At 42.4% G+C, this 22730-nt stretch overlaps 1 protein-coding gene across 2 annotated transcripts in view; it reads right to left on the reverse strand.

The window, feature by feature from the left end:
* CARM1 (coactivator associated arginine methyltransferase 1) overlaps window positions 1-22730 on the reverse strand; it is a 95134-nt gene that overhangs the window by 36364 nt on the left and 36040 nt on the right. For both annotated transcript variants that reach the window (XM_070938334.1, XM_070938333.1), the window contains exons 4-8: window positions 12828-12932; window positions 11777-11887; window positions 10451-10628; window positions 960-1050; window positions 460-541 (exon numbers count right to left, since the gene is read on the reverse strand). In XM_070938334.1, the coding sequence (XP_070794435.1) occupies window positions 460-541; window positions 960-1050; window positions 10451-10628; window positions 11777-11887; window positions 12828-12932 (567 nt within the window). The remainder of the gene's footprint in view (window positions 1-459; window positions 542-959; window positions 1051-10450; window positions 10629-11776; window positions 11888-12827; window positions 12933-22730) is intronic.

The raw sequence follows: 22730 nt of genomic DNA on the forward strand, positions 1-22730 counted from the left end.
GAACCAAAGGGCATGAAGTTCTTAACAGAAAAAAGTTATCTCACATTGTCTGCTTCTTTGTAAACCTTAAGGGGGAGGAGTTGTATCAAATTTCTGTATGAATCAGACTAAGTTCTCAAAGAACTTTCAAGATTCCTATAAATGTGTTCAAAATCATAAAGTAGTATTTGTGGTGAAGCTTTGCCTGAAGAATTCCAGCCAACTTTTGATTAATGACAAAAGGACAAATACTAGTGAATTTAGTTATTTTGTGTAAGGGAAAGGTACTATTTATTGAACATGGGCCAAGAATGAGGAAACTGATAAACAACTATTTCTAGGATTAGAACCACCATGGGTAATATTGAAGACGTAAGCACAATGTCCGTGCTTAGCACAATTGCATATGCATGCTATCACAGATTAATTATTTCAGCTACAGCCAAACCTCCAAAATGTTATAGGAATAATCCAACTTACCACAACAGGCTGTCTGAAATATTCATCTACTGCTGCACCTCGGAGTGCTGATAAATCTACTCCATGAAAAGATGGCTGATACCTACAATATAAGATACCACCAACTGATAAGATGAAAAATATAAAATAAAATATAAAATATTAAAGAGAAGAAATCCAAGAGGAAACTGATGCAAGATTTGAAAAGGAACACATCTCACATTCATCTGAAAAAACCTATTCCGGAAAGATAGCTATGGCACTGCAGAACACTTGGAAGAACCTGCCTGCTACTTAACTAGAGTAGGCAGAACAGGCAGCACTAAGTTCAAATGAAACCAGAGATTCTTCATGTAGTTCAACATTCCGGCAACTAATTCCATAGCTCCTCTTCATACATGTCAAATCTAATACATTTGGGGTGACCCAAGTGGGGAAGGCTGAAGTACAGGTTTAGTTCCCGTTTTCTGTGGGATAAACTACAGTAGCAAAAACTGGATTTCAGAAGAGAAAAGACGCACCAAAAGTTAGCTTTTGTGAACTGTTCCATGTATAGCTGTTCATCTGTAAATGGGGCTAGATGGACATCGCCAATAGTTGGAAACATATTTCCTAAAATGGAGCAGAAGACAACATATATTTATAGTTTCATTTAATTTTTTAGAATAGAAACATTTTATCTTGTTTTTCAATTTGAATAAAATCTCAGAAGTTTGATCAAATATGCTTTAAAAACCAAACAAAACAGGAGGTCAATTGTCAAGACTGATAAACTATCAAAACAAAATAAAACCAAGTTAACAAATCAAATCAAAATTCTGTCCCACCTCATTTTTGTTTTGGTTTTGTTTAACATACTGGCTGACAAATTCCAAGGAACTCAAAAATTTGCATACAATTGGGTTTACCTAATAAAGCTACCTTATACTATTAATGGTAGAAAATTACAAGCATGGAAAATCATTTCAAGTTAAAGCATTTCAGCATTAAATGGGCTATTCTACTTACTGAAAATGTTCAGAACTTACCAAGAGAATTCTATCCATGAAAGCCCATCACCAAAACGTTTTGGTAAAGTCTGAATAGCCCATTTGAAGAGGTTTGAAACCTCTGGTATATCTTTGCTTAGAACCCCAAATTCTCTTTGCATCCTGACCAAAGCACTTGAAAGATGGCCACAGCATATCAGTAGGAACTGCCTCACAGAAGGGGACTGAAGTTTAATCAAACCAGGGCTTCAAAACTGATCCTGAAGCCCTGGCTATTTCAAATAGGAATGGTCATCTTTCATGAGGGATTGATGCTTCTTCCCATTACTCCATCGTTCTTCCTTTTCAAAAATTATATGTATAGAATAAGTAGATGTGCATAAGTAAAAGCACCATACAGAGGATCACCAGTACCAATATTTTGTTAATCTTTTTAATTTAAAAAAATATGGTGCTAGAGTTTGATATAATAACTGTAATAGCCAATTCCAGCAGTTGAGTGCTGATCAACTTGAAAGCAAACCAAGATCATTCAAATATAAGGGAATGTTCATTACATCTTTGGAGGTTTTTTAAAATAGGAGAAGGGTACTGGTATTGGAAGAATAGTGATAAGTGGGCCAAAATAAAATTTATGGATGAAATTAGTTATTCTTAATATAAAATAACTGCAAGAATCTAAAAGTTCTCCATAAACCTAGCATGTGTAAAATCACTAATTGAAGATCCTGCTTATCTACAGGAGACTCATTTAATAGAACAGGATAGATGTCAGCGTTCCAAATTAGGCTCTCTTCCAGCGCTGACATAACAAGATGAACTTTTACCTAGTTTTGTATGTACAGATAGTGTTTCCTGGGAGACGAGGATGGGGGCTACATTCCTGTGAAAAGAAAGTGCCGGGAGATAGAGATGGATCTGCATGATGGCCAATGGGACATTGGGGTTGGAGAGCGGAAGAGGAGGGGGTTGGAAGGAGGGGCCAGTTTGGCTGCAAAATGAAATCAGGAATGTCGGACTCGGCTATTCTTAAAATAAAAGTGATTCATTAGAGTTTGCGTTTGAGAATGAAGTTTATTCAAGATAGCACCGAAACCTGACAGACAGCCAAACTCTCCTCCAAATCCAGGCTGGCTGAGTTTAAATCATCCCGTTCCCTCCCAGACATCTGGTCGGACGGACTATGGCTGAAGCCAAGCTATCGGAGGAAAGCCTGCTTCAAGAAACGGGAGGAGCAGAAGCGGTCGTGATTCCAGCCAACTTGGAAAATACAAAGGTTCAACTTTCTCCACCTTCCCTCCCCGCAGAACTTCAAGCAAAGAAACATGAAGCAGATAAGTACCCGGGGACTGTGCCAAAAGCCTTAGAGGCGGAATTTTCTTTTGCAAATGTAAAAGATAAAGAAAAACCCCTAAGTGAATTGGGAAGGGCGAGCTGGGGATGGGAATGGCAGCGAAGCCCAGACAAGGCAGCACCTCCCCACCCCAGGATGAGAGACGAGGCAGAGGACTATCAACACCAAGGCCGGCCCTCCAGAGCTCAGCACAGAGAGGAGAGGGCAGAGAGGGAGGAGCCACCCCAGTTCAGAGGGAAGTTCGATGGTGACCCAGACAACCTCGCCCAATTCCTCGATTCAGCTGAGATATACATAGAGCGGTTCGGACACCTCTACCCTTTCCCCAGAGCCCTAGTGAATGCTATCTCGGAAGGGCTGGAGGGAGAAGCAAAGAGGTGGTCAGCATCACTCTACAAATACAGGGCCCCCCAGCTACAAAATGCGGATGGGTTCTTGCAACTATTGAGAGCCCGTTATGAGGAGGAGGAGGAGGACCCCTATGTGGAAGACGAGCTCAGAAACCTAATGCAGAGGGGGAAGCCTATCAGAGAGCATATTCGTGAATTCAGGAGAGTCATTGGGACACTGCCTCCCCTACCAGAGCGATTGCTAGTGTATTTTTTTAGAACAAGCCTAGATAAAAGAATTTCCCAAGTGACTGCCTATTGTGACATCCCAAACCGACTCGCTGAATGGTTCCGGGTAGCGATAAAAGTCGACAGAGGGCTGCGGGCGAGTGACACGTCAAAACCACCAGAGGGAAAAGAGAGAGGCCGACCAGACCAGGGGCCACTCAACAGACGAGAAACCCCAACATCACAGCCCTCCTACAGACCAACTGCCCCACGGAGCCCACTGAAATGCTACAGATGTGGGGGAAGCGGCCACATAGCAGCAAAATGTGGAACGCCTAGACCGGGACCAGCTCCACCGCCCAAAGCACGACCAGAACGAGGGCCCAAGCGCGTCACCCACGTACCGCAGGAAGCTCCCCAAATCCCTGAGTTTTTCGCTCATCTGACCGAAACCAGAGGAATCCCAGATGAGGGAGATCAGTTCCCCGAACCCTATGACACGGAAGACGAAGGCGAGGATGACCCGATGGTGAGTGGACCCGTCCATCCTTTTCTTTTCCCCATACGCCTAACAGCCCCCAAAACAGGGGCCCAAGAGACTTTCCAAGCCCTAATAGACTCGGGTAGCACACGGTGCCTAATCAACCTACCCCCAGTTCTAAAATTGGGAATCCGAGCTAAACAGCTCAAACAACCAATTCGCTTCGAGCAAGTTGATGGGTCCCTAGTGGGAGGAACGTACGCCACACACTTGACTGAACCCGTGAGACTAGAACTCGCAGATCACTGGGAGACAATCCGCTTCATAATAGCCCCCAAGATGACAGAACCAGTCATATTGGGACTCTCATGGCTCGACAAATGGGGCCCAATCATTTGGTGGCAAGAGGGAACCCGCAGGCTGAGAATAGCAAAGGGGCCCCAACCCCTGCCGCCCCGACCAGAAGAATTCCCTCCCACGCTGAAACCCCAAAGCAGTCCCTCCACTATAGAAGAAAACACCACCAACACAAGGGTCCCTCCCAGAAGGTGCAGCAAAGCAATTGGCAGCCGCACCCACCACCGCTTGTAACGCAAACCAGATCCCAAGGGAGTACCAAGACCTTGCAGGGGTATTCAGCGAGGCCGAGTGTGACATTCTGCCCCCCCACCGCGAGACCGATTGTGCCATCGAGATTATCCCAGGAGCGAAACTACCCAAACCTAAAATGTATGCCATGATGCCCCGAGAAATGCAGGAAATGCAGGACTACATAGACAAAAACTTACAAAGGGGATTTATTGAGCCAGTGAAACCAAGGGTAGCAGCGCCGGTCATGTTTAAAGAGAAAAAGGACGGCTCCATGAGACTGGTGGTCGACTTTCGAAGTATCAACGCTGTTTGCGTACACAACTTGTACCCCCTCCCCCTCATGAAAGACATGTTAGCCCACCTAGCTAAAGGGAAGGTTTTCACCAAACTAGACCTTCGAGAAGCTTATTACCGAGTACGCATAAGGGCAGGAGATGAATGGAAAACAGCATTCAACTGCCCCCTGGGTAGTTTCCAGTTTAAAGTAATGCCTTTTGGATTGCAAGGAGCCCCGGCAGTGTTCATGCAGTTAATAAACGAAGTCTTACATGAACACCTTTACAAAGGGGTCCTCGTCTACCTGGACGATATTCTTATCTACACGGAGACCATAGACGAACATATACCCCTCGTCCGCCAAGTACTGAAAAAACTGCTACGGGCAAACCTATATGTCAAACTGCCAAAATGCGATTTCCACCAATCACGGCTAGACTACCTGGGCTACCGAGTATCAAATGAGGGGATAGAGATGGACCCAGCCAAGGTCCAATCAGTTCTACAATGGCAGCCCCCTCGCACCCGCAGACAACTGCAAAGTTTTCTAGGCTTTGCGAATTTCTACAGACAATTCATCCCCTCGTTCGCAAAGATTGCCAAACCTTTGACGGACCTCCTAAAGACAGGAAGCCCAGCGATGAAACCTCGCCCGGGACAACCCGTACAGTGGGACCTGACCTGCCAACAGGCATTTGAGACGCTAAAAGGACTGTTCGCGAAAGAACCTGTCTTAAAACACCCGGATCCAGAACAGCCTTTTGTCATCCAAGCAGACGCAAGTGATGTGGCAGTAGGAGCCGTGTTACTCCAAAAGAACAACCAAGGTGATCTACAACCCTGCGCCTACACCTCCCGCAAACTCACCGATACGGAGAGGCGATGGGCGGCGTGGGAGAAGGAAGCGTTTGCAGTAAGGTGGGCCTTGTTGACCTGGCAGCACCTTCTAGAGGGAGGCCAGAAACCATTTGAAGTCTGGACTGATCATAGAAACCTAGAGGCCCTAAAAGCCACACGAAAACTGTCGCCCAGGCAAGTGCGGTGGGCACAATACTTCAATCGTTTCAATTTCGAGCTTAAGCACATCCCAGGTGGGAGAAATTTCCTGGCTGATGCCCTCTCCCGGATGCCCCAATACAACAGTGAGCGGGAGCAGGTAGTGAATGCCATCATCCCCTCCACCCAAGCTGCGGCCCAAGTGGTCACCAGACGGCAACGACGTGACCAGCAAGGCCAACTTGCAAGTGACTTAACTGCGAAATTAAAAAATGAAACGCTGACAGACCCCTGGTATTGGGACAATCAACATCTCTTGACAAAAAGAGATGAACTAGCATGGAGGGGGACAAAGCTCTATGTCCCACAGAGTTTACGCATCCTGATTCTCAAGAGGAGCCACGATGTTAAACCAGCAGGACACTTCGGGTTCCTAAAGACTCTGCACCTAGTACGAAGGCAGTTCTGGTGGCCACATATGAGAAAGGACGTAGACAGTTATGTAAAAAGCTGCACCATTTGTGCCACGATGAAGACAAGGCCAGGGTGCCCGCCTGGATTGTTGCAACCAGTAGCTGAGCCAACAAGACCATGGGAGGAGATTGCAATGGACTTTATAGTAGACCTACCGAGGAGCAGTGGAAATACAGTGATCTGGACTGTAATAGACTTATTCTCCAAACAGGCACACTTCATTCCTTGTAGTGGACTGCCTTCAGCCCGTCAGTTATCCAAACTGTTCCTGAAACACATTTACCGCCTACATGGAGTCCCCAGGAGAATCATTTCCGACAGAGGGGTCCAGTTCACAGCAAAGTCCTGGAGGGAGTTTCTACGATCCATAGGTTCATCCCAAGGGCTCAGCTCAGCATTTCACCCGAGCACCAATGGGGGGGGCAGAAAGACTGAACGCTATGATAGAACAGTATTTAAGATGCTACGTCGACTACCAGCAGTCCAATTGGGCAGACCTCCTATCTTTTGTGGAGGTTGCATATAATAATGCTGTCCACAGCAGCACGGGGCTAACCCCGTTCAAAATAGTGAGTGGCATGGATTTTGTTCCCATGCCAGAATACCCGAGGGAGCCTCCTTCCTCAGTCAGTTTGACCGACTGGATGGCAATGTTGAGACAAACTTGGGAAAATGTTAAGAGGGCGCTGGCAAAGGCGGCTCAATCTTATAAGGACCAAGCAGACAAGCACCGAACTCCCCAAAGACCATTTCAGCTGGGAGAGAAAGTTTACCTCTCCACCAAGTACTTGAGACTTAGACTCCCGAGCAGGAAATTGGGCCAAAAATTTATAGGACCATTTCCTATAATAAAAATAATCAACCCCGTTACAGTGCAATTGCAGTTGCCACGGCTTTGGGGAAAATTCACCCCGTTTTTCACAGTAGCCTTCTAAAACCTGTAGTGGGGTCTACTTTAAGGCCAACGCCACGTGAACCCCCTGGGCCCCTGGTTGTTGGGGGCCAAACGCACTACGAAGTGCAGCGGATTCTTGATTCAAAATGGCACAGGGGGCGCCTTCAGTACTTAATTAAATGGAAGGGTTACCCATTGTCAGAGGCTTCCTGGGTGAAGAGCGCAAACATCCAAGCTGATTGCCTTATAGCAAAATTCCATGCAGACCACCCGGGAAAGCCGGGAGGGGGGGGTGCACAGCCAGGGAGGGGCTGATGAGACTAATCTTGTTGTGTTTTCCCTATAGGATAGGTGATGTCGCAGAAGTGAAGGGAGAGGGGCCGGATGTCAGCGTTCCAAATTAGGCTCTCTTCCAGCGCTGACATAACAAGATGAACTTTTACCTAGTTTTGTATGTACAGATAGTGTTTCCTGGGAGACGAGGATGGGGGCTACATTCCTGTGAAAAGAACGTGCCGGGAGGTAGAGATGGATCTGCATGATGGCCAATGGGACATTGGGGTTGGAGAGCGGAAGAGGAGGGGGTTGGAAGGAGGGGCCAGTTTGGCTGCAAAATGAAATCAGGAATGTCGGACTCGGCTATTCTTAAAATAAAAGTGATTCATTAGAGTTTGCGTTTGAGAATGAAGTTTATTCAAGATAGCACCGAAACCTGACAATAAATTTCTATCAATTAAGCAGAAACAGGGTAGAAGCAGGATGGGGCAGGTTCTAACAGCTACTTTGATAAAAACTAGCTTCCCCTCCCCCAAGTCTTGCCATGCTGTCTCACTTTGGCCAGGGATATTTGTATGTTTTTGGGAGGGATGTCAGAAGTGTATGCCAAATCTATATATTCCCATCAGGGTCATCCAAAGCATTAAGGTCATTCTAGCTGCCTAGCAAGCAGACATCTACTTTGGGCAGAAATGATATAGGAAAATACTGGAAGCATTTTAGTGACGACAGCAAAGGGATCCATTCATACTGCATGGGAGAAGGCAATGTTAAACCACTCCTGTACCTTTATTAAAACCCCACATGGACAGAAAATATAACATGATTGATGATATAGTGTTGAAGGATAGGCCTTTCAGGTCATATGGCACTCAACATGCTACTGAGGAAGAGCTGAGGAACTTTTGGAACATTAATGTTGTTTATGACATGGCTAGATTAAAGCCTTTGGGACATCTAGTTATTGATATTGCCATGTAGAAAAAGAAGTCAGAAACAACAAAGACAAAATTAAAGTGGGAACAAGAAGCAAGAAGGCTCAACACAGTGAACAATGAAATGAAACATCAAATTGACACCTTAAATCATCAAATCAAGATGGATTGGTAAGATTACAATTAATTACTCAGGACATAAAAAAGAAAGGAATTAGGAAAGTTATTGCAAGAACAATACAGGTAGTTTTCTCAACTTAAAGACTGTAATTTTGATGATAAATTGTGGCAATCATAAAGTGGGCCATTGTATGACCAGAACTGATTTTATGACCTTTTAGTGGCAATCCTTAAGTGAACAGAGTGATGGTAAAGGGAATGCAGTGGTCATTACTCAGTTTGCTTTGAGGTGTTTTTTCCTGGAAATTGGAAGTATATGCCAGTTTGCAACAAAAACATCATAAATCATGGTCACATGACCATAGAGTGCTGCAACCATAAATGTAGATCAGTTGCCAACCATCCAAAATGCAGTTATGTGACCATGGGGTGGGAGGGTCATTGGAACTTCAAATTTGGGTTGTAAGCAGAGGTGGGCTGCTGCCAGTTTGGACCGGTTCACCCGAACTGGTTGTTCCGTTTCTGCGCAGTTTGAAGAACCAGAAAATCGGACTACCAGCTAGCCCCAGTCCGCCATTTTCAGGCCATTTTTGGTCATTTTTCGGGCAAAAACAGGATGAAAGACAGCCTGAAAGTGGCCCCAAAATGCCCCCAAAACAGGCAATTTTCCGGGTTGTTTTCAGGCTGTTTTTCCAGCCAAAATTGGCCCCAAAATGGCCTGAAATTGGCCCAAAAAAGCTGGCTGAGAGAGGAAGAGAAGCTAGGTGAGCCGGATGCAGACATGTTCCAAGTCCCCTTGTCCCAGAAGCAGCAACCTCGCACTCTCCCCTCTCTACTAGCCCCTTTCTTCGCACGGGATCGCCCAGCAATGGAGACAGAGAGGGAGAAGGGGGGGGCGTTTTTGTGCGGCACTCTCCCCTCAATGTTAGTGGCTGCTGCTGCCCCCTTCTCCCTCTGTTTCTGCTGCTGGGCTATCCCGTGTGAAGGGGACTAGCAGAGAGGGGAGAGTGCAAGGTTGCTGCTTCTGGGATGAGGGGACCCGGGAAGCTTCTGGATCCACCTTACCCAGCTTCTCTTTCTTGTGCAGCCAGCTTTCCTAGTCTAGGTTGATGCAGTCTCTCTCTTTCTCCCTCTCTCTCTCTCACACACACACACACAGTCTCAGACAATATCACACCACCTGTCCCCTCACAGTCACATGGCCAAGTTCAGGCATTTGGCAAATTGCTCACATTTACACGTGGCTGAATCACCCCTGGTCAAGTAACTGCAATTTGCTATTATTTTTGCCAGTTTCTGGCAAAAGATGCCCATTTGGAAAGAATGGATTCAGACTTATGACTGCATGGTTTGTTTAATTATTTGCTTCATGACCACCATAAAAGCAATTGTAAGTGGATACCCCAACTTATGACTGTCATGAGTTATGACTGAAATTCTAGTCTCGATTGTTGTTGTAAGTTGATACCTATTTGTAGTAACACAGCAGGAGCGTAGTTAGTGAATGATCAGAATATAACCAGTGTTACTGTCATATATAATGCTGATTTGATAAACACTATTGTTGGAGGAGCCAACATGTAACCAAGTAGCAGCATATATCCAAATTCCTGACTTACGACCAGCCTTATCTCCACTGGTCCAGATCCTCTGGTCTAGACACCATCCAGAACAAAGCAAAGAAACCAAACCAGTTACAATAATGATATCGAGTGCCCAGAATGCAGAGAATCATATTAGAAGAGATTCCCATTTCCCATCAAAGAGGCAGCCAAAACAGTGTGTAATAGATTTATGGTTACTAACCTATGTTAACTAATTGAACAATGCCTAGTATCAGTATTCCCAACACCATCCTGAGCTAATAGGCCAGAAGCAAGCTCCAATTCCTCCTTCCTCTATTTTGTTATCATTATGTGACATTGACCTAGTCACATTCTCCCAGCCCTAGGAAAAAGACAATGGCAAACCATTTCTGAAAAACATTGCCAAGAAAACTGCAGGGACATGTCCAGATAGTCTCCAAGAATCGAACACAACTGAACACAAGAAAAAAAAAGTTACTTACCACTAGGTTTTAAATACTTCTTGGCATGCAGGTAACTCTCCAGCATTCGTTCATTGAAAAGCATGTACCCCATTGGCTCAGAAATAATGATGTCCACCTGTTCTGGAAGTGAGATTTCTTCTACTTTCCCAGGAATAACCACAATTCGATCAGTAAGATTATTACTCTTCACTAAAACCTGGACAGAAAGAGGGAAAAATTAGAAAGCCATCATTCCACAGATATTTACGAGAATTTGGTTTTCAGATAGTTGATAATTAGAAAGAAAGAGGTGCTTTAGATACAGGAGCATACTAATTCACCCCAAACCTCTATTTATAAATGAAATCCAGTTTGGACATAAGAAAAATCTGCTGCTTGCCAGCCAGGTTAGACTACTACATTTACAATAAAATATTTGCTATAAGTAGTTGTTGTATGTTCCTTTCTTCCCCAGGCATGTTATGAAATGCAGTTTCATCGGTAAATTGAAAGAAGCCCCAATCATATCATGTTTTCCCGAAAATAAGACCCTGTCTTATATTTTTTTTGAACCCTGAAATAAGCACTTGGCCTTATTTTCGGGGGAGGTCTTATTATTTTGGGGCGCGTTGAACAAAACAGGGCTTCTCTTGTCGTCTTACCTGATTTCCATCTCTGTCTCCCTAACCCTAACCTGAGGAAATGGCAGGGGCTGTGCATGCACTTAAATATTTTCGGGGAGGGCTTATTTTAGCGCATGCGCTCAAAAGCCCGATTGGGCTTATTATCCAGGGAAGTCTTATTTTTGGGGAAACAGGGTTTGGTTGAAGTCGAAGTTCCTATTCCTGGTCGCCCTTGAGAATGATTGCCACTCTAGCCCTCAGAAAGTTTGCATTCACTAGTTTTCTAGGTGAGCCTCTCATCAGCTGAGTACACTTGTCAGCAGCCTGCAGGGGGAAAAAAGGGAAGTGGACCCAGGCTTGGTGTGGGGGAGACAAGGGCAGTAGTATTGGGGGGGGGGAGTGGGTCAGGTTTCTGAGAAGTGGGAGGGGAGAGGGTAAAGGCCCATAAGCCACTGGGCCCAGCCAGCTGAAGCCTTCCAGCACACAACATATTTTTGTGTGCCAGTAGGCTAGCTGGCTGAGGCCTTCTGGGAGAGAGAAAGGAGGAGGCCCGCATGCAGTTGGGCCTAGCCAGCCAAGGCCTTTCAATCCGTGGAAAGTTTCTATGTGCCAGTGGGAGCCAGATCTCCCAAGACCTCTCCCACCTTGAGATGACCCCTGGCATGGTCATTTAACAACCGAAACTGGAGAGCTGGGATTGTGGTCACTGAATGAAGCAGCCATGTGGGTGTCTCACACTAACCTCTGCATGTTGAGCCATTGTGCTTGCTTCCACTGCATAAATTTTTCTTGCTCCAGCTTGGGCTGCAAAAAATGACAGGATGCCAGAACCACAGCCAACATCTAATACAATCTGGAGGAAAAATTAGATCAATACAATCACAAAAACTAAATATCAGTAAAACCTTTTCTATAAAATGTAGTCTTACAATTTATTAAATATTTATTAAATACTAAATATGTAAGGTAAAACTAAGCCATCCTTACTGACAGCTACAACATTTAGAAGAATGGATCTTATATCCAAGCTTCAGTTGCTCAGAGTTCTAAATTTGTTTATTGTATTAGTGTATTTATTAAAGATATGCAGCTATCTGGATCCAAAGCAGAAAAACTGCTTTGAAGAAGATAAAACTTGAATGCTCATGCACCACCTCTTGAGAATTAATGTCCAATGACTCTGGAGGGCACCAGATTAGGAAATCTGTAGCAATTCAAAATATTTATAATTAGGGCATTAATAATTATGGCATAGTCATCTCCACAAAACAGTGTAGCTGATGAGCAAATGGAAGCTGATATTGTCTATTCTCTGGCTACCAGTAATTCAATTTACAGCAATCGTTTATTAGAAATCCCAAATTGTGTACCCTGCCTTTTGATCCTCACTCAGGATTAGCTGCAGGCCACCATCAAGATTTTCCTTTTCACGGTACCTTATTTGAGAGAAACTTTATTGTAGTATCCCTGTGTTACTAAATCAGACCACATCCTTCTTTTTTCAAACTCTTCAAGCTTCCATCATTTCCAGATTGACTAAGCAAAATATTCTGAACCAAAGAGTATCATGATTTAGATATCATAATTGAATATATATTTAGAATAGAATAGAATAGAATAGAATAGAATAGAATTCTTTATTGGCCAAGTGTGATTGGACACACAAGGAATTTGTCTCTCAGTGTACATAAAAAGACAATATGTAAATTCAGTCTTGCCCTTTATCAACTATGCAATATTCAGAAGGAATCTTCATTGGTTACACTTAAGGCATTATTAAACTTTAGCCATACCTTATCTTTGAAATCACTATGGTTTTGCAGGATTGCTCTCTGATATGTGCCTGTTCGGACATAATCCTGCATCATATTTTGCTGTTGGGATAAATATCCATAAAACTGAAAGAGGAAACAAAAAGACTCTGCTAAAACCAACACGCTCACTCACAGAAAGAAATGCTATAATTTTAGAAAATGCTACCTACCATATGATAGATATGTAAGAGACCACTACATATCTACAGAAATGCACATAATCAAAGATAAACTCCCCCAGAATGTATATTGGTCAATATAAAAGGGAAAAAAGGGACATTGTCATAGGTATATATTACAGGCCACCCAACCAATCAGAAGAAATAGATGAACTCTGCCAACCAGTTAACAAATGTATGTAGGAAACATACCACAGTAATAACGGGAGACTTAACTATCCAGGTATCAACTGGGAGACAAACTCTGCAATGGAAGATCAAATAGATTCCTAATCAGCCTAGCCAACAACTTGGCAAAAGGTCGAGGAGGGAACTAGAAGTAAAGCTATACTGGACCTAATTCTTATTAATAGAAAAGAAGTGATAGAGGGAGTTGAAGTTGCTGGAACCTTGAGTGAAAGTGACCATGTCATACTGGAGTTCAATGTAATGCTTGTTTTTCTACAAGCAGTAGAAAATAATCCAACCAGTGTCTTAAATTTTAAAAGAGTTGATTTTAACAAACTCAGAGAGAACCTAGAAAAGATTCCATGGATGAAAATCCTAAAGGGAAAACAACTCAAGAAGCACGGGGAAGAAACTGGAAGCATCGCGGTGAGACTGGCTGGAAAAATAGTGGGCTCTGATGAGCTCCGTAAAAATCCAGCCAGACAAATCGCTGTCGGGGGGTCTTCGGACCGGAACTGTCCTGTAGGGACGGTGAAGAAGAAGAGGCGCCTCGGATGACCAAGAGGAACAGGTAAGTTCCTTGAAAGGTTAGAGACAGCTCTTCGAATTGGCGGTGGGGGTGGCAGCCATTGAAAAATGACTGCTCTGAAGTTGGGGCAGCCGGACTAAGATTTTTCTGCAGGAGCGGTGTATGAATGGTGCGCTGGTACAGGGTGAGTGATTGGTCAACTCACAGGTAAAAAAGACATTTTTAATAACTTTAAAAGGTGTCCGAAACAGAAATGAGTGGCTAATTGGCACTTAGGAATTTAATGGAGGGAGAAGAACAAAGAGGAGGTTAAAATACCAAAGCCCAAGAAAGAAAATTTTACAACTGGATTTAAAATTGGATTTGGAGAAGTGAAAAATAATAAAAGAAAAAGAAACCTGAGGAAAAGTACTTTTTATGTGGATTTAAAATATTTTTGATAGTTTTGACATTTGAAGGAGAAGAACAAAGAGGAGGTTAAAATACCAAAACCCAAGAAAGAAAATTTTACAATTGGATTTAAAATTGAATTTGGAGAAGCGAAAAATAATAAAAGAAAAAGAAACCCAAGGAAAAGTACTTTTTATGTGGATTTAAAATACTTTTGACAGCTTTGACACTTAGTTGGTCTGAGAATATTGTGGATTTGAGAGAGACATCTTGTGGTGGAAAGAGAGTACTGCAATAGAGGTCCGAAGATAGAAGAGAAAATAACCTTGACTGCTAAAAGATAATTCGGAAACTATGAGAACTTTTAAGGAGTATCTGTTTTTCTAAATTGCTTGATTTAGATTCTCAACGGTGGTGGAAGATAACAAAGCTTTAACTTGGAGTGGATTGGATAAATATTTGAATTGGACATTGTCTGGAAATAAAAAGAGACTATCTGGACTTTAAAATTTTAATTACATAGAGGTCAAAAGTTTTAACAATTTTTAAAATTGACAATATGGAGTCTTGGATGTGTGGGGAATTAATTGAGATGTTTAAAAACATGTGTGAATTACTGAAGGGTAATAAAAAGTCAGAAATTTTGCTGGAATACATAGAACAGGAAAAAGAGCATAAATGAGGAGCAAGAAAATAATACTGAAGGAAAAAGAATTGAATGCAAAAAGCAGTTAGATGATTTCACTGGGATTTACAGTGGCAAAAAAAGTAGATGGGATACTACCCCCCCCAAAAAAAGAATCAATCAAAGGGAAAAGAAAAGGAAAAGAAGGAAAGAGTGGAAAGAGATTAGGAGAAAGCTTGGGGAAAATTACTCGAGTAATATATCTAAAAGTGAGAAAAAGGATTCAGGAGAAAAGATATAATAAATATAAAAATTAAAAAAAGAAGAAGTTAAGAGAATGGGATAAAAGGAGAAAATTATTAAGAAGCGGAATTTTGGAGAGACCAAGAGAAAATGGTTAAAGAGGGGAAGAATAGTGTAAAGGAGATAGGGAAATAAAGTATATATTAGTAGATTTAAAGGAATTGTATTAATATTATTAATTGTGGATGGTCAATTAAGTTAAAGTGTTTTAATGTAAGAAGTGAATATGATGACGTATATTGCTTATAGTAAAGCAGAATAGCAGATGAAATATGAAATGGCAATTTGGATTAATTATGAAAACAAGTTAAATTAAGATACAAAATTGAAATGTTAAAAAGTGGGATGGGGATTTTGAAAAATATATTCTGTAAATGAAGAAATAAGATAATTAATTGATGTTATTGTAAGAAATTAGGAATTAAGGGCGGATAGTGATATTGTTTATGTATTAGGTATTAAGACAAGATTAAGATAAAATGTGTATGGTCAAGTTAAAGGGTTTCAATGTAAGAACTGAATATTCTTACTGTATATTGCTTATAGTTGAAAAGTGGGATGGGGATTTTGAGAAATATATTCTGTAAATGTAGAAATAAGATAATTAATTAATTAATTAATTAATTTTTATTTATTTATTATATTTCTATACCGCCTTTTTCCCGTAGGACTCAAGGCGGTGTACAGTCAAGAAAAATATAGACACACAAACATCATAAAATTGCTAATTAAAATTATTACTTAGTTTGTTCAATTAAATAAAACCCAGAATTAGATCACATTTAAAAAATCATTCACATGTTCATATGTTTAGCCCCGCCTGTTGGAACATCAGGGTCTTGAGGGCACGGCGGAAAGCACGGAGATCAGGGATATTCTGTATCTCCGGGGGCAGTTCATTCTAAAGGGTTGGAGCCCTCACAGAGAAGGCCCTCCCCCTGGGAGTCGCCAGTCGACATAATTTGACTGACGGTACCCTGAGTAGTCCCTCCCTGTGAGAACGAACTGGTCGGTGGGAGGCTATTGGTGGCAAAAGACGGTCTCGTAGGTACCCAGGTCCTAAGCCATGGAGCGCTTTAAAGGTGATAACTAACACCTTGAATCGCACCCGGAAGACCACCGGGAGCCAGTGCAGCTCGCGTAGGAGAGGTGTTATATGGGCGTAACGAACTGCGCCCATAATCACCCGCGCGGCTACGTTCTGGACCAGTTGGAGCCTCCAGGTGCTTTTCAAGGGGAGCCCCATGTAGAGAGCATTACAGTAGTCCATACGGGAGGTAACTAGGGCATGAGTGACCGTGCGCAAGGCGTCCCGATCCAGAAAGGGACGCAACTGGCAGATCAGGCGAACCTGATAAAAGGCACCCCTGGCCACGGCCGTCAAATGATCTTCTAAAGATAGCCGTGAATCCAGGAGGACACCCAAGTTGCGGGCCCTCTCTGTGGGGAGCAAGATCTCATCCCCTATTGTCAGTGATGGTACCAGCTGACTATACCGGGACGCCGGAAGCCACAGCCACTCAGTCTTGGAGGGGTTGAGTCTGAGCTTGTTTCTCCCCATCCAGATCCGCACGGCCTCCAGGCAACGGGACATCACAGCAAGGGCATCATTGGGGTGGTCTGGGGTGGAGATGTATAGCTGTGTGTCATCAGCATACTGATGGACACTCACCCCGAAACCACGGATGATCTCGCCTAGCGGTTTTACATAAATGTTGAACAGAAGGGGTGAGAGGACTGACCCTTGCGGCACTCCACAAATAAGGTGCCTCGAGGTCGACCTCTGCCCCCCTGCCAACACAAACTGCGAACGGTCAGAGAGGAAGGAGGAGAACCACCGAAGTACGGTGCCCCCTATTCCTAACCCCTCCAGCCGGTGCAGTAAAATACCATGGTCAATGGTATCAAAAGCCGCTGAGAGATCTAATAGGACCAGGATAGAGGAGCAACCTCTGTCCCGAGCCCTCCAGAGATCATCCACCAACGCGACCAATGCCGTTTCCGTGCTGTATCGTGACCTGAAGCCCGACTGGAACGGATCCAGATAGACAACTTCATCCAGGTATCGGGGTAGTTGTCGCGCCACCACTCTCAACAACCTTCGCAACAAAGCGAAGATTGGAGACTGGACGATAATTTGATAATATAGCCAGGTCCAGGAAAGGCTTCTTGAGGAGGGGCTTCACAACCGCCTCTTTCAAGGCGGCGGGAAAGACACCCTCACTCAGAGAAGCATTTATAATCCCCTGGAGCCAGCCTCGTGTAACCTCCCGGGAGGCCAGTACCAACCAGGAGGGACACGGGTCCAATAAACATGTGGCAGCGTTAAGCTTGCCCAGAATCCTGTCCACGTCCTCAGGAGTCACAGAGTCAACCTCTTCCCAGATAACACTCTCAAGACCTGCCCCTGTCTCGTCCCCTGGATCTACCCAATCGGAGTCCAGGCCTTCCCGAATCTGAGCGACTTTATCATGCAGGAATTGTACAAAATCCTCAGCTCGACCCTTTAAGGGATCTTCCCGTACCCCCACCTGAAGTAGGGAGCGGGTCACCCTAAACAGCGCGGCTGGGCGGTTCTCTGCAGATGCAATAAGAGCGGAGAAGTAGCTAGACTTCGCCGCTCTTATCGCCACTAGGTAGGTCTTAATATAAGATCTCACCTGTGTTCGGTCAGATTCAGATCGGCTTGTCCTCCAATCGCTCTCCAGGTGTCTTTTCCGACGCTTCATCTCTCTCAGCTCCTCGGAAAACCAAGGAGCTAGACGAGATCGGCATCGGGTCAGAGGCCGCAAAGGCACGACGCAATCCAAGGCCGCAGTAGCCGCCTTGTCCCAGGCGACCACCAGGTCCTCAGTCGAGTCGTGAGCCACAGTCTCAGGAAATGGCCCAAGCTCCATCAGGAACCTTTCGGGGTCCATCAGGTGCCTGGGACGGAACCATTTGGTTGGTTCCGTCTCCCTGCGGTGGGTGGAAGTGACTTGAAAGTCCATGTGAAGGAGAGAATGATCAGACCATGATATAATTAATTATAATTGATATAATTGTAAGAAATTAGGAATTAAAGGGTGGATAATGATACTGTTTATGTACTATATATTAAGAAGAGATTAAGATAAGATAAAGGAGTATGGAAGAAGAATATTATGGCTGAAATTGGAAACATGTAAAATGTATTGGGGGGGAGAGAGAGAGAGAACAATATGATAGAAGTTGAAATAATAAGATATGGTGAAAAAATGACAAATTTGTGACAAAGAATTATATAAAAGGGATGAATATGGAAAAAGCAGAAAATCAATATATATAAGATGTATAAGATGTGACCCGGTAAACTGTTCATAAAATATGCATGATGAAAGAAAATTTTTAATAAAACTTGTTTACAAAAAAAAAAAAAAAAAAGCATGGGAAATTGTGAAAAATGTGATCATAAAAGCCCAATCCAGCACAATACCATTGGAGAAAAAAAAAAGGAATTCAAGAAGAAACCAGCATGGCTGTACAATGATTTCTCTGACAGACTGAAAGACAAAAAGGACAAGTACAAAAAATGGAAAGAGGGACACACAACTAAGGCAGAATATTAGCAGATAGCCAGAATCTGCATAGACAAAGTCAGGAAAGCAAAGGCTCAGAATGAACAAAGACTTGCAACAAAAGTAATAGATAATTTAAAAAAAGTTTCTTTCAACATATTAATAACAGAAAAAAGTCAAGGAAACAGTAGGTCCACTAAAGAGAGAAGGTGGCAAGGAAGTAACAGGCAGTAGGGAGAAAGCAGAGTTGCTTAACTTATTCTTTGCATCAGTCTTCACACAAAAAGAAATTATAGCCCAGGAGTCAGCAACCTGCTCTTTGGGCCCTCTGCTGTGGCTCCCTATCAGGTGATCCCACCATTGGCTGGCCCCACGCCTCGCCCACCCCTCCCAGTCACTCCTCACCTGGTCTGAGAAGGTAAGGGCGATGGTGGGGGATGGAGAAGCGGCCAAGGCAGACAGAGAGATACAGAGAGAGGGGGAGAGAGGGAGGGAGGGGAGAGAGAGAGATGTCAAAAGGATTGTGTGGTTCCCGGTGTTTTTTATCAACTGGTTCTCTGCCCCAATGACCGGCTGGGTAGGCATGGTTGGGGGGTGGATGGGTCATGTGACTGGTGGAAGTGAGTGACATTGAGTTGGCCATGCTCACCCAGGTTTTGTGGTTCCTGGTGTTTTCTTGGGAAACGGGTCCAAATGGCTCTTTGAGTATTTAAGGTTGCAGACCCCTGTTGTAGCCCAACATATCAAAAGAACTACTGTAAAAGACAAACTAGAAATAAAAATTAAAATACCGTATTTTCCGGTGTATAAGACGACTGGGCGTATAAAACGACCCCCGACTTTTCCTGTTAAAATATAGGGTTTGGGCTATACTCGCCGTATAAGATACCCCTCTTCCAACGCACACCAAATAAAAATTAAAAAACATCAGCTGGCTCACCCACAATGTAAAAGCAGCTGTGCTAGACCCAAAATGGCCCCTGCAACAAGCAGGAACCTCACACAGCCACAAAAAGCCCAAAAAAACAACTTTCACACTTTACACGCACAAAATTCCACATACAGCTTTGTGAAATTTTGTGTGTTTGTGTAGTTAGAGTGAAACACTACAGAAACACACTAAATCTCAGAAAGCTGCACAAATATTATTTTATTTTATTTTATTTTTATTTTTATATGAAAACTAAATTTAAAACTTCCTAAACTTTAAATGGCTAGGTCTAAAAAAGAACAACTAAAAAAACCCCCAATTAACTATTTTTTTTAAAGCTCCCAAAGGGGAAAAAAACTTACCCAACAGAACAGGGGTCTCCAACCTTGGCAACTTTAAGACTTGTAGACTTCAACTCCCAGAATTCCTCAGCCAGCTTTGTTTTGCTGGCTGAGGAATTCTGGGAGTTGAAGTCCACAACTCCTGCCTGCTTGATTGCAGGCAGGGAGTGGCTTGCTGATGGAATGGATTCAGGCAAGCGAAGCAAGGCAAGCGTTGCGACTAGCAGCTAAGGTAAGCAAGCTGGAGGGGGAAAACTTTTTTCCTTTTACATGGCTCTGGCGATCCCAGCTGAGTTGCCTGATTAGCAGGCAAAGCTGGGATCGTCAGAGCTTGGATCGCCAGAGCCATTTAAGGCTCATCAGAGCCTTTCGGGCTGGTCTGCCTGGTTACAGGAGAACGACACCCGGCATATAAAACGACCCCCGACTTTTGAGAAGATTTTCATGTGTTAAAAGTTGTCTTATATGCCGGAAAATACGGTAAGCAAGAAAATGGTAAGGGAATACCTATCTGATCTTGACAAATATAAATCACCGGGACCTTACAGATTACATCCCAGAGTTCTTTATTTTTCAAGTTTTATTTACTTTATTTGAATAACATAAAAATTCCATTTCAATCAAATAGTTAGGTGATCATAATCAAAATGTTTACAACAACATTCATCACAATAACATTGATGCTATAATAACAATAATATATTTTTTGTCTATTTTATCAAATTTCCGTTTTAACATTTACCCTTTTTATGGCCCTGCATTTGTAATTTCTGTTTTTATTGTTTAACCATTGGTAAAATAAGTTCCATGTCAAAAAGTATTCAGTTTCTTCTTTGTCCTTAATAGTAAGCATTAGTTTATCCATTTCTGCATATTCTAATATTTTCTTTATTACACTCTCATCTGTTGGGATCTCATCACACTTCCATTGTTGAGCATATACAATTCTAGCTGCAGTTAATACATGTAAAATCAAGTATATAGTCCCTTTGTCATATTTTTCCAGCAGAATGCCCAATAGAAATATTTCTGGTTTCATATCTATATTCTGTTTAATCATTTTTTTCCAACCAAGTATGCATTTTCTTCCAGTCTTTTTTGCCTTTTGGACATATCCACCACATATGGCAATATGAACCAAGTATTTTGGTTGCATTTCCAACATTTAGCAGATCTATCCTGATATATTTTTGCCAGTCTTGCTGGGGCAAAATGCCATCTATAGAACATTTTATACAAATGTTCTTTATATGCAGTTGACATAGTCAATTTAACATTTCTATCCCACAATTTCTGCCATTTTCTAGTTCTATTGCATATCCAAATTTTTTTGCCCAGACAATCATTGTCTCCTTTATCTGCTCACTTTCAAGTTTGATCCCTAATAAGTAACAATATATTTTCTTTATCAGTTTTTCATCCATTATGGTTAATATCTGGTCCAATTCTGTTAACTCTTTACTGAAACCATACATTTTAGCAACTTTCTCATATCGAGATTGTATCTGCATTTGTGGTCACCATGCAATGTCCATCTCTTGACTGCTAAGTTCCTGCTTAGTTTTTAATTCCTCTTTTTCATTCAAAATATCTTTATATCTTACAATTTTTTCCATGTTAATAACATTACGATGTATCAATGCTTCCATTATGGAAAGCAAGACTGGTATTTTCAAGTAGTGTTGTTCTTTAATTTTAAGCCATACTGTTAACAATGCATTTCTAACATAATGTCTTTGAAAGTAACTATGTAACTTATTCTTCCCATACCATAAAAAAGCATGCCAACCTAGTTGAAGGTCATTACCTTCTAAAGTTAATAGTCTTTTATGCCTCAAATTGATCCATTCTTTCATCCATGTAAGTACCGAGGCCTAGGAGTACAATTCCCAATCTGGCAAACCAAAGCCCGCTCTTTTTTTGCAGTCTTGCAACATTTTCAAACCTATTCTTGCCTTTTTCCCAAGCCAAATGTATCTTGATATTATTTTATTTAATTCTTCAAAATATTTCCCCCCCAATTTTATTGGAATTGTTTAGAATAAATATAATAGTCTTGGTAAAATATTCATTTTTATAGTAGCTATTCTTCCTGTTAATGACAGGACAGATCTTTCAATTTCTCCAAGTCTAGATTAATTTGTCGCATCAGTTTCATATAATTGTCGTCTTTAATTGTTAAGCATTTTGCTGTTAATAAGAGCCGCGGTGGTGCAGAGTACTTCTGCTGAGGCTGCCAGTAGTTTGGCAGATCGAATCTCACCAGGCTCAAGGTTGACTAAGCCTTCCATCCTTCCGAGGTGGGTAAAATGAGGACCCAGATTGTTGGGGGAAATACGCTGACTCTGTAAACTGCTTAAAGCGCTGTGAAGCGGTATATAAGTCTAACTGCTATTGCTATTGCTAATTGTATTCCTAGGTACTTCACTTTTTTAACTATCTGTATATCAATTCTTTCCATCAACACTCTTTTTTGTGTATCTGTGAGATTTTTAACTAAAATCTTTGTCTTGTCTTTATTGTCAATCCTGCAACTTCTCCATATTCTTCTATCTTTCTAATTAACTTTGGTCCAGTTTCTAACGGGTCTTCCAATATAAAGACCAAGTCATCTGCAAACGCATGTAGCTTTTATTTCCTTTTTTTATTTCCATTCCCTTTATTTTTTCATCTTGTTGGATATTTCTACGTAAGCCTTCCAGAGTCAATATAAATAGCAAAGGGGACAGTGGACATCCCTGTCTAGTACCTTTTTAAATATCAAAGTTCTCTGTCATGTCTCCATTTACCATCACCCTAGCAGATGGTTTGTGGTATATTGTTTTAATCATATTAATAAATCTCTCCCCAAAGTCCATATATTTTAATTATAATAGCATA

This window comes from Pituophis catenifer, unplaced genomic scaffold (assembly GCF_029215685.1).
Source record: "Pituophis catenifer annectens isolate HBS135680 unplaced genomic scaffold, rPitCat1.0.hap2 SCAF_2, whole genome shotgun sequence".
NCBI classification, from domain to species: domain Eukaryota; kingdom Metazoa; phylum Chordata; class Lepidosauria; order Squamata; family Colubridae; genus Pituophis; species Pituophis catenifer.